General features: G+C 39.3%; 1 protein-coding gene, 1 long non-coding RNA gene and 1 other non-coding gene across 3 annotated transcripts; 1 reads left to right on the top strand and 2 right to left on the bottom strand.

Moving 5' to 3' along the window:
- Positions 1-30: 30 nt before the first annotated feature.
- On the bottom strand, positions 31-758 carry LOC5512709. Its single transcript, XR_007313847.1, has 3 exons — positions 692-758; positions 461-541; positions 31-157 (listed from the first exon to the last, which is right to left on the bottom strand). It is a non-coding gene; the product is annotated as an uncharacterized LOC5512709 (transcript).
- A 3,938-nt stretch (positions 759-4,696) lies between these two features.
- On the top strand, positions 4,697-8,257 carry LOC5503813 (cytochrome P450 3A41). The gene is made up of 3 exons (XM_048732877.1): positions 4,697-5,249; positions 6,278-6,470; positions 7,060-8,257. The coding sequence occupies exons 1-3, from the start codon at positions 4,769-4,771 to the stop codon at positions 7,832-7,834; spliced, it is 1,449 nt and encodes a 482-aa protein (XP_048588834.1). The 5' UTR covers positions 4,697-4,768; the 3' UTR covers positions 7,835-8,257.
- A 3,380-nt stretch (positions 8,258-11,637) lies between these two features.
- Positions 11,638-12,350, bottom strand: LOC125572486. Its single transcript, XR_007313838.1, has 2 exons — positions 12,229-12,350; positions 11,638-12,074 (listed from the first exon to the last, which is right to left on the bottom strand). It is a non-coding gene; the product is annotated as an uncharacterized LOC125572486 (long non-coding RNA).
- Between the last annotated feature and the right edge of the window lie 413 nt (positions 12,351-12,763).

The following is a 12,763-nucleotide window of genomic DNA, read 5'->3' as shown; positions in this document are numbered from 1 at the left end:
GTTTGTTCTCCGCTGTCCCAGTTGACTGTTAAAACAGCTACCGTGACCATGGTCGCCATGACGACAAACGACACGAAAAAAGGATTGCACCATAGCGGTACTACTTCCGGTGCAGGTGGAATTACAGCTAGGGCGGTTACCTTCGGAACCAGCCCGACTACGATTAAAACAAAACAAATAGATCAGCAACATAAACAAAGTTCAATTACAATATAAAATACAGAAATGATCAGCAAGGAGACAAGTGTAAAAGTTTTTGAGTCAATCACTCATGTTATAGTATAAGACGACGTGTTCACCGACCAGATGTCATATCATCTGCTGACATACAAGCGACTAGTGTAGTATTATACACGTAACTTCCCGGTGAGGTGTATAACACCATTTGCACCTGTCGTAAAGATAGTGTTATACACGTCAAAGGGTAAGGTTATATGACTTATTTGATTTCATTACTCACCTGGCGTGTAGGTTGTGTTCTTATACACGTAAAAGGGAAGGGAAGGCTGCCGTTCGTATCCAATCCCTCTGTCCCGAAACTCTGCAAAGAAATAAAATAGACACAGGTTACTTATTCTCGTATTTAAATTTTCAGAGTTTTTAATGGCAAAAAATCAATCATCTCTGCGTGTTGTACTATATGTATATAGATTATCTTGGTGGTTATATGTCAGGTGAAATCTTTACTCACCTGTTATATTACATCTATATACATCATCTGGGCGTGTAGGCTCCCGAGCGTATCCAATTCTTCTGTCACGAAACTCTGCAAACAAATGGATAGAGGTTATTACTCTTAGTCTCGTTATACCATTTCCTGAAATTTATGAATCAACACAGGGCTGAAGTCTTATGTTGTACGCCTCTGCGACTAAGGGAGCGGCCATTTATTACTGGGGGGGGGGGGGGGGCGGCAAATATGTAGGGAGGCTATGTCTTTTAGGGCGCCAAATTTTTTTTTTGGTAGGGGAGGTCACATTTTTGGGGCTGTCATTAAAGGGTGGTCACATTTTTGGGTCTTTGTCTGTCAACCATTAGAGGGATTCTCAAAATATATTTATATAAATACAAGATTGGTTCCTGAACAATATTGAACTAAGTATATAATAGAGGAAACATTGTGAACTGAATAAAATTTACATTTGAACAATGACGTTCTTGCTCATTAATATATTAAAACCAGAATTAATTCGGCGCCTGCCTGTTCTAATCAGTTGAACAAAACAAATACATTAAAATGTTGCGAAACCTAGACTCGTCGACGACGTAGTCGTTTTCTAGCGACACAGGTATATGTTGTTCATCTATTTGTCACTCTTAAACTAGCGAAGTGAAGATTCATACTTAAATTAAAAAAGACAAAATTGCCATGCTAGCTGATCTATATTTTAATAAAAGGTTATATCTCAGTTACATTCAATATATCAAGTCTCTGTGGTTGTAAAGACATATAATCATTGAATATAAATAAGTGGAGGCGGGGGGGGGGTTGCGGTCTCGGGGGGGGCACGATTTTTGGGCTTGGATTTGAAGGGGGACAAAAAATTTTTAGCCCAGAGTTTTGCAAAAATGCCCCCCAGTAATTAATGACCGCACCCCAAGTCTCTGTGATTGAATAAACAGTAGTAGAACAGTAGTAGTAGACCTGATGTCTCTAGAACAACCTCCCCCCCCCCAATAAAAAAGGGAAGCAGACAGTGCGCCCCATATGTCCTTTGGAAAATCCCGCATCCACTGTGAACTGTCCCCGCTCCCCCCCATTCCCCGTTAGCTAATGGTTTGCAACAAAATTTGTATTGCCAACATTATCTCGTGCGGTTTTTATATACAGCACAGGTATCTGAACAGAAAACAACAACAATCGATCTATAGACTAATTCAGAAGGGTTCAAACACTTGTAAATAACGATATCTTTTTCATTGCTTTTAGTTGTGGTTAAGCTAACAAGCAATGGAACAAACTATCAAGTAAATCGTTTAGTTTTTAAAAATAATTAATCCAAGAATTATTAAACATTTCAACACTTACCGATGAGAGAGCTTGGTTCTGGAGAGCTTGGTTCTGAAAAATCTGTAATTCCAAGAATTACTGCAAAATAAATAAAATATGTAAAAAAAAATCGCTATCGCAAAAAAAAGGAATACATTCGAGAAAGCGCAGTGTCATTTTGAGGTAAAATAACAAAGATTTCAACTCACCATTGCGCGACTCTGCCGCTAACATTTTTGGTAAATATAGTATTTGTAGATTTGGGTATACATGGTCTAGTATACCCAAGAAAGTCCCCAAAATTACGCTTACAATTATCCAGATCATCGCAGATCTGTAGCTTGCAAGCTAGCTTGGGTCTCTTTGATTTCTATTCTAATTTGCATTATCACGTCACCAGCGGCCATGACGTCACGCACGCGCGCAAGGGCTCTGACCACGCGCGCACCATATAAGGAAAGTGAGAAAGCATAAATATGCCGTCTTCAACACGACGCTTCGCCCGAGCCATTAGCCAGGGACCGCGGAGACCATTTTAGAGTGGGAGGGCTGAAAATCCTTGCCAAAACAAACAAGGATATATCTTGAGCCCTAAAAATAATATATAATATAATATAATATAATATAATATAATATAATATAATATAATATAATATAATATAATATAATATAATATAATATAATATAATATAATATAATATAATATAATATAATATAATATAATATAATATAATATAATATAATATAATATAATATAATATAATATAATATAATATAATATAATATAATATAATATAATATAATATAATATAATATAATATAATATAATATAATATAATATAATATAATATAATATAATATAATATAATATAATATAATATAATATAATATAATATAATATAATATAATATAATATAATATAATATAATATAATATAATATAATATAGTATAATATATCTCGCTCTATGATCGTGACGTGCGGCGCTTGATGATATGCCTTGGCGCAATGAATCATGGATAGGGTCCAGTCCTCAATACGTCGTCAAGAAATGCGTGCGCGCTCAACCGAGTGTGCTTGAGGCGACATCCTTTTGCTGGCATCGTGAATCGCCCGTCGCCCTATTGAATTAGTTATCGGACGATCTTTCAAAGACGGGAATCTGTAATATATTTTTTAAAGAAGACGCGTAGTTAGGGGTGAGCGCCTGGACACCATTTCATCCCTGGCCACCACCTTGGTGGTGGGGAAACCGGAACCACATCTACGAATTGTAGCAGTAGATCGAATCTCAAACTGGCAATTTTTCAATAATTCAAAGTTTTGCACCCCATGTGTTTGACAGTGAAAAAGGTTCCATTCATCATAAGGTTTATAAGGTACAGAGCAGTAGGCCTTTTTGCTGGAGCTAAGTTAGCAACGGATACCGCAGAGTTTGGTAATTCTCAAAATAATTGATCGATGTTCCATTCCATATCGATCTTACAAAGATTTCCCAGCCATATCAATATTTGGGTGACCTTCTAACACGGTCGGTCAATCTCTTGGAGGCCTGGGTCTATGGACTTTTCAAGAATAGTAAGAAAAGGATTTGACCAAGCGATCAAGTTTTTCTAGACAAACTTTTGCCTCGAGTGTCAAATTGACAGGCAAATTGATCAGCATTTTTCACCATGTTTTCTGTAGATCAGGGAACGGGGAAACTTTAGCTCTTCTAAATATGGGCATGAATGCCCATATAAGGCAATACATACGAAGGACACTATCCGTGGGGGATATGATTGATATGGCGGCGCCTGCTCACATCGTGGCATCGATGAAAGTGTCTTACAAGGAACGAAAATATACAAATCTACAAATCTACCTATAGAAACATTCTAGCAGGCCGTAGCAGGAGTTGGGGCACTGAGGGAACGTCCCCCCCCCCCCCCCCCCCCTGCATACGACAATACATATCGATTTATTTTGGAAAGGTCACATGATTCTTCGTTCAACACACTCAAAAACTTGAGCTCAATCTCCATTCACGGAGACGGGGAAGAGGGAAGAGTTAGATCACGGACGTCGAAATGGACGATTTGACGTGTTTTTACAGTGAAAAATAGCCATAACCTCATTTCACGAAAAAAAACCTTTACCACACACCCTGTACGCTCAAGTGCCATGCGTGTCATATCTCAGAAAAGAACACAGCTTGATACCAAAATAGTCCAAGGTGGTGCAAAAGGGAAAAGAGAAAAAAAACTTTTACCAACCTGTTGCCTGGGGTGATGGAGGGGGAGGGAAAAGCAGTGCACAGCGGATAAAATACACTTTGAAGCGTATTCTAGCAGAATTTTACTTAAAAGTACTAATGCCTTGTAATGGTCTCTTTTGTGTTGACTTTATTACATACTATACACATTAACTATTGTTACACGGGCTTATGGAAGAGAAAACCTCTCCACTTTGAAGCGTATTCTAGCAGAATTTTACTTAAAAGTACTAAAGCCTTGTAATGGTCTCTTTTGTGTTGACTTTATTACATACTATACACATTAACTATTGTTACACGGGCTTATGGAAGAGAGAACCTCTCCACACACCGTCACTAATGGGTCAAGATATCTTATGCTCTCTTGGTCATACTCTCTTTTGTCCAAAAGCCGCCATAGCCACGTATTGCTTTCCACGTCACCATCTTTATCGAGCGTGACATTATTTGTTTTATCATTAAGGTCACGATACAGTAAGCATCCCTCAATTGCAGTACACAAACCGGGTAAGATAGAGCTACAAGATGTACTGGCTTCTTCTTGCCGTTGTACTGCTAGGTTTAGTGTATTGGAACGGAGTAAAAAGATATTTTCTCATCGCTAATGAGCCTCTGAATGGCCCTAAACCGTTGCCGTACATCGGCAACTTACTAGATGTCAACAAACATGGCGGTATGCATAAAATGATCATGCATTACTTTCGGACGTATGGTCGCGTCCATAAGATGTTTATTGGCAGGTCGCCGATTATTGTAGTCAATGATCCTGAGATTGCCAAGCAAATCATGGTCAAGGAGTTTTACAAGTTTCCCGATAGGCCTACATTCTTTAATTTCGGCCCACCGTTCAGCGATGCTTTGCCGTTTCTGGCTGGCGAGAGGTGGAAGCGAGTACGCTCCGTTTTAACTCCAACTTTCACATCCGGGAAACTCAAGCAGCTCGTGCCGATTTTCAACACTGCTACCGACATATTGGTCAGCAAAATGGAGGGATTCGCAGCTACAGGTGATTTATCATGTTGATGTTTGAGTATAACGGAAATATTTCGTTGTGCGTTTTTTACTGTGGCTATTGAAGACATCATATGCTGTTGCCTTAACTATAAAGATTATCAAAATGCTTAAAATGTTAAAATTAAAATTAAAAATGGCAAGGAATATCTTTGATAAGCTGCACATTTTGCGGTAATTTTCAAAACATATTGAATAGATATTTGGTATTGCTGCGGTAACGGTCTTTAACTTCTAAAATGGAGAGAAGTTATGTTATATTCCGAGCTTTCTGCAATTGACTGCGCCCAGTTCTGCGTGTGTACTCTAATGTTACACGACAGGCCCGTACCCAGGGGGGGAGGGGGGGTGCAGGGGGTGCGAACGCACCCCCCCCCCACCCACACACACACAACGGCCGAAGGTCTACTTTCGGTAATCAATAAACGTACTATTTATAGTATGTAGCCAAATCCGGCAATAAACGTCCCGTGGAGATACTGCAAAGGCAAAAAAAACTTTTTTTTGTTTTTCGGAGATGGTCAGATTTTTATCAGAGAACTCCCCCCCCCCACTCCAGAAAAATTAGGTCCACTTTATCGGATTTCGCACCCCCCCGAGAAAAATCCTGGGTACGGGCCTGAACGAGTTACGTGACAGCGTGTCAAGAACAAAAACGTAAGTTGCGTGAAAGACGAAAAAGAAGAGCTTAGTTAGCCGATCTTAGATTAGTTGAAAACGGAGACAGAAGTAGAGCTAGCAAGGCCGGCGTGTAATCTGCTCGAGTAGATTTCGGAGCCAATTTTTTCCTATTTTTGGCCGAGTCCTACGTTCGATAGGATGGCTTTTCCGGAAGCTTTTCCAGGGAGCTTTTCGAGAGTCTGTTTCGCAGGCTAAGGCAGAGTCGTGGATTATTAAAAGACAGTCATAAAAATGTGATCTATTTATTTTTTGACACAACAACAAAAATGTTTTAGTAATGACGCAAAAGTGCGGTGACTTGGGTGTTCAAAGTATAAGTGCTCATTTTGTTTTTTTACCCAGGTGAAAGCGTGGACTGCATCCGGATGTTCAGTCTGTTCGCATTAGAGGTCATTATGAGTGCTGCGTTCGGATACGAAACCAACGTCCAGACGGCACCAGACGAGGAATTTGTCGCAAAAGCCAGGAACGTGGCGGCGGTTCCCCTGTGGCGGAGATTCTTCACTATGGTTCCTTTCTCAGATTTCTTTGGCAGGTAATCCATATTACCATCACCATCACCATCACCATCACCATCACCATCACCATCACCATCACCATCACCATCACCATCACCATCACCATCACCATCACCATCACCATCACCATCACCATCACCATCACCATCACCATCACCATCACCATCACCATCACCATCACCATCACCATCACCATCACCATCACCATCACCATCACCATCACCATCACCATCACCATCACCATCACCAGCACCAGCACCAGCACCAACACCATCATCATCATCATCATCATCATCATCATCATCATCATCATCATCATCATCTTCGTCGTCATCATCTCCTATACCATCACCATTATCACGAAAACTATCATTATTATCATCTTTTTTACCATTATCACCATAATCGTCATCATTATAAATATCATCATTATCACCATTTCATCACTGTCGTCCCCATCACTATCATGCAAACATTGCATATTTATAGCTACAATAATGTGTGCTACAATGTGATATTTTATGCTGGATTCCTAGAGAACAATAATCTCCCTTTTCCGTCACCTTCAATGACTTTAAGCAACACCTTATATTTTTATAATTGCAGATTCATGTCGCCTCTAAACAACGGCTACTACTTTCTCAAGATCGCCGATGGGATGGTGCGGAACCGTATTGCCGAAGGAGCGCGGCGCGGCCGACAAGACTTTGTCCAACTCATGCTTGACGCTCAGGAACAGACAATAGAAGGCGTGGCAAAGTTGAACGACGACGAGTTAGCCGCGCAATCCGTAGCCTTCCTCATAGCGGGCTTCGAGACTACCGGCTCCACCCTCTCTAACACCGCCTACTTCTTGGCGACCCACACTGACGTTCAGGGGAAACTTATACAAGAGCTTGACGAAGCGCGCAAGAACCGGGGGGACAAGACCTTATACGATCTAGCGCAGCATACCGAGTACCTAGATCGGGTTCTGAGCGAAGTTCTGCGTCTGTGCGCACCGGCGTTCATCCTCCTTCGCAAATGCGAAGAGGAGTGCACTATCAATGGGGTTCACTTCCCTAAGGGCGTCGACGTGAATATCCCGACATACACCCTCCACCGTGACCCTGAAGCATGGGAGAAACCCGAGGAGTTTGACCCCGAGCACTTCTCGCCCGAAGCCAAAGAGAAGCGCCACCCGTACTCGTACATGCCGTTCGGGATGGGCCCTCGGCAGTGCATCGGAATGAGGTTCGCAATGCTGGAGATTAAGATATGCCTGATGGCGGTCCTGGAGAAGTTTGCGTTTGAGAGAGCTTCGGACACGCGAGACTGGGAAGGCGAGGCCGTGGCTCTGTTACGCCCCAAGCAGATTCTGCTCAAGATACGCAAAGGATAGACCAGGAAGGGTCAGGGGAGGATCTAGCGGAGGGGACATAATACTGAAGGGATCTTAAAGGGGAGGTGCCACTATATAAGACATGGGAGGTGTGTGGATTTTCTATTGCTTTGAAAAGATTCAAACGGGCTTCTATCTGAAAGCTAAAACTACACCTAAGTGCTTTTGTTTCATTTATGTTTTTTTGAGGGAGGGGAGGGGGAAATAATAAGACTATCCTCTTGTTCCTTTCTCTCGCGTTTTTTTTATTTTGCCTTTTTGTATTTGCGATATTCTATTTTTTTTTACGATAATCTCCCTAACAATCATAATCTGGTTAAGTAATAAAGATATATGTTAAGCCTTAGGGAGTTCTTTTGAACTTAACATTCTTAATTTAAATTGTATGTCTGTAAAAATAAAATTGTGAACGCAGCCCCCAAATAGACACCGTAGTTAAAGCCTTATTATTTACTTTAAACTTTCGCCGATTATTTCCAACGGCTAAATCGCCTTCTAGCTTCTGTCATTCAAAATCTTTGAAGCGTTTTCATTGGCCAGCACTCAAATGGTTTCCAATAATTCCACCTCTCCGCAAGGTGCAAACCAATCAAAAATCACCAAATTTTATTCCATTAGGGAAGGTGGGGGGGAGGGTGGGGGGGGAGGTTTCAGCCCGCATCTTTTTTTTTCTTTACTCCAAGCCGTGCATGAAATTTTTTCATCGTTGTATGCATTTTTTTCTTGCACTTATTTTTTAGTATTCCTTACCCAACCTCTCCCACCTCACTTTTCTAATGGTCCGTTAAATAATTTAACAGTTGGAAATTATTGGAAAGAGTTTGAAAATCGCAGTAAATTGACAATATTTAAAACTGAAAACAAGAAAACAGGATCCAACAAGTCGGATTTGCTTGCTTTAAGTAAAATGTCTGTTTTAGACAGGTGTTTGGATCTTTGACGTGTTTGTACTTTTGATTGGAAGGTATACAGTATAAGGGGAAAAGGAGTTTAAGGGATTAAAGGCTGGGGATTATTGTCGCTTTCTTTTTGACATACCTACTAAACCATTACCATGGGTGCTCGTATCGCGGTGTTGTGATGCGAGTTAAGAAATAGCGTAATCTGGTTAAAATGTAGAAAATATATTCTTCATGTGGTGTGATTTTAGGAACTCGATTGCGGGAGATTGTCTCTAATATTAGAGAATGCTTATCTACGAGAATGCTACATCCACGAAGTACTAGCCTTGTCGAATGACAGAGAATGCTACATCCACGAAGTACTAGCCTTGTCGAATGACAGAGAATAGTACATCCACGAAGTACTAGCCTTGTCGAATGACGATGTTGAATGACAGAGAATGCTACAACCACGAAGTACTAGCCTTGTCGAATGACTATGTCGAATGACAGAGAAAGCTACAACCACGAAGTACTAGCCTTGTCGAATGATTATGTCGAATGACAGAGAATGCTACATCCACGAAGTACTAGCCTTGTCGAATGGCAGAGAATGCTACATCCACGAAGTACTAGCCTTGTCGAATGACAGAGAATACTACATCCACGAAGTACTAGCCTTGTCGAATGATGTCGAATGACAAAATTTTTGGAAACCCGGGATTTACATTTACATTTGAAAATAGGTGTAAGCAGGGGCTCATAAGTAGGGGCAATCATCTGTATTATATAAATGTCACAGCGTTTCCTAGGATCAGGCTATTTTTAGACGCGCGCGCACGAACGGGCCAATCAGCTACGTTGACGTTGGTTGCGCGCGCGAGTGACGTGAGGCTGCACGCGCAAATTGCAGTTAGGAAGAATATATTTTTATTTTTGTTTTTTTACCAAAAGAATTGCAAGCTAGAATTCAAAGTCATAGGTAGGTTTGGATTTATATTAAAAAAGAGAGCAACAAAAAGTCAAAGTACCGAAGAGAGATCATAGCTTTTTGTCTGAGACTGCGCGTGCAGTTGAGGTCAGCCAAAACGTCAACACAAAGGTTGAATCTGATTGGCTCATCCGCGCGTCTAAAAATATCCTGATCCTAGGAAACGCCGTGACACCTATATTCTTGGTTTGCAAAGACGTGACCTTATCGTATGCAAATTAGCTAATTTGACCGGGTTTCCTGGGATGGAGGTCTAACAAAAATTCAATATGGCGGCCGCACTACCACCAACCGTAGCGATGTGTATCTTTTCCCGTCTATTATCAGTAGAAAATGGGTCCAAGTGATGAGAGAGGCATAAAGGAAAGAAGCATTTTATGTTCCTCACCCATATGTACCAAAGTTTCGGATTTGCAAGATACGTTTCCTTTGTTTTCCTGTAAACTACATGCTACCGGACATTCCTGTTGGGCGATCGAGATCGTTTGTAAACATCTTTGGAAAAGCATGTAGGTTTTGACTTCTTTATCGCCGAGACACGCAGAAGATAAAGGCTTACTTGAGATATTGTTCTTTTGGCTTTAGTAGATGCATATGGCTGGTAAAAATTTCATTTACTTTGTTTTCAAGTTTCTGGATTAATGGGTAAACAGGATAGTTTTTGGCAGTTGAAGTAATTTACTTACCTCTGATAAATATGGATGTAATGCATTTGTAGACTTTTTGCTTACTTTGACATTTAGATATATAATTTCATTGTGATTCATCTGTGTAACTATTATTAATACGTCATTGGTATTATTTACTTATGTTTTTATATAAGCTTACAGTACACTTGCTGTTGTTTACATTATTTCAAGAATCATCATAGCAATTTGTAAAAGCAAAACTAAGAACATCTTTAATAACAATTTAGTTAAAAACACTCCATAAATAAGAACAGCCCCGCTCTAGTTGTATATATTACAATGGGTAAATTTAAACCTATTTATTCTTATCAAAATAAAAATCCCTTAACATTGATCTATCATAAATGGAAAATGGAAATTGTAAACAAATTTGTTATCATTGATGTTAATCTTATATTTCGAAGTTTAAAATCATAACCAGAACAATGATTAGTTAACTTGGTGTAGTGTGGTCAAATATTTATTGAACTAGCTACCACAAATCACAAACAGCAACTCTATTTAGCATTTTCTTCTCAATTAGCAAATGTTCTATGCTTTTCTTAAATATAGAGATTTTGAAGTTGATGTCCACAAAAGCACACATAGCTAATTTGTTATTTATTTTATTCTTTTTTTTTTTTTGGGGGGGGGGGGGGGTTGGGACTGCAATTTATCTTCTGTGGACTTAAATATGTGTCAAATACCACTGTTGGCTTTTATTAGTAAAGTGAGGGAAATGCATTACTTAATAAGCATTTCTCTTAGAGTCTATGGGCATGTATCATAACCACATAGTAATCATTAATTGGAGCAGAGATAGCTACATCACATTTTCCTACCCAGTGCATTTGTTTTTCTACTTTAAATTACAAAATAGTTTGTGCAAACCAGATCAAAAGGTGCAAAACAAAAGTAGATATGATAAAAATCAGTTTCTTCAGAAAATTAAGTGCATTCCTTTTTTGATTTGTTTTTCTAAATATTGTGATGTCATTCACAAATAGTTTGTGCAAATGACCTCAAGAGGTACAAATGGTATTTAGTAGAGCAATAACAGGCAAAAATATTTGTTCTACACCAGCCATCTCCTCAGATAAAAACAAAGAGAACAAAGGAACAGTGTTGTAAGCATACCACACATCAGGATGTTATGAAAGGGGTGTGGGAGGGGGGAATGTCCCCTCATCCCTTGGATTCACCAATGCACATTCCAAGAGTGCCTTAGGATTACGGAACTTATAAAAAAAAAATACAGAACAGTTTGTTGTGTTTTTTTTATATCACAAACTAACTAGTGTTAACCAGGATTGGTATAGTGATCATGGTAACTGACAGTCCTCTACCACCAGAAGCAAACAAAATACCATCAATTGGGGATTATTTTCCTGGATATTAATTGCTATGAAACTCAATTTTAAAATAAATTACTTATTGATTCAAGCTCTTAGATTAAACATTTGCCTTGCATTACATAGCTTATTTTTTGCCACCTCTTAGATGCTAATGCTAATGATCTGATCAAAGGTAAGCAATGGGTGAAATAAACCTTGAAAAAGGCTTTTAGAGGTCTGAGTTATTGCAATGTGTCTGGGGTACAACTCGTGAACAATTTGTGTTTTTCTAAAACAAGGCAATAGTCTCATAGGACATATTCGCATTTTTCTCCTCGTCTATAATATTGGAGGTATAACAGCATCCTAAAAGAGAAAGAAAAGTCAACTAAGATTTTGTGAAATATAAGCTTAGTTACAAAAATTACTATTTCAGTCCGAAAAACATGTTTGCTGAACAAAGGAAAATACGGAAAAGACACAAAAATTTAAACTTTAAAAAAGAGATAAAATAACTCACCGTTGATGAAGTGATCGCAGAAAACCAATCTGTTTTGGTGTCTGGTCGTTAGTTTGGATCCCCTCGACTAACCCACTCATTTCTGACATTTTTCTCGATTATTTAATTATTCTTAAATACTTAAATACTTAAATAAATACTCCCTATACACATGTATATATAGCTTACGCTAGTAATGGGAGGGTTGGTCAGCTTTAAAGCCGGCGTAGGTGCGAAGGCACCTTTAGCTGCCTGATGGCCGGCAGAGCGGCTGTTTTAAATGCCTCTAGGGTTACTTGATTGACAACGTTACTTGGAAGTAAGTTCCAGATTCTTATAGCTCTTGGAAAAAAGGAATAATTATAGGATAGAATATTAGACTGTAGTTGCAAAAAACTATGGTTATGCCTCCTAGTGATTCTATATGAAGGTTGAGAAACAGAAGTAGGGAGAGGGCAGGCCACAAGGTTGTTATAGAATTTAAACATTAGAACTGACTGGTGGAATAGTCTTCTAGTTTCAAGCGTATCCCATTTTAGTTGTTTCACAAGCTCTG

This window comes from Nematostella vectensis, chromosome 9, assembly GCF_932526225.1.
Source record: "Nematostella vectensis chromosome 9, jaNemVect1.1, whole genome shotgun sequence".
In the NCBI taxonomy this organism is placed as follows: domain Eukaryota; kingdom Metazoa; phylum Cnidaria; class Anthozoa; order Actiniaria; family Edwardsiidae; genus Nematostella; species Nematostella vectensis.
The sequence above is the reverse complement of the archived record's forward strand: the minus strand, read 5'-3'. Positions and strand labels throughout refer to the sequence as shown.

What these genes read in the sequence shown, in the direction of transcription:
- LOC5503813 (XM_048732877.1), top strand. Translation starts at nt 4,769, where the DNA reads ATGTACTGGCTTCTTCTTGCCGTTGTACTGCTAGGTTTAGTGTATTGG. An exon ending in GGAGGGATTCGCAGCTACAG is followed by an intron (nt 5,250 to 6,277) that starts GTGATTTATCAT and finishes TTTTTTACCCAG; the next exon opens with GTGAAAGCGTGGACTGCATC. An exon ending in TTCTCAGATTTCTTTGGCAG is followed by an intron (nt 6,471 to 7,059) that starts GTAATCCATATT and finishes TTATAATTGCAG; the next exon opens with ATTCATGTCGCCTCTAAACA.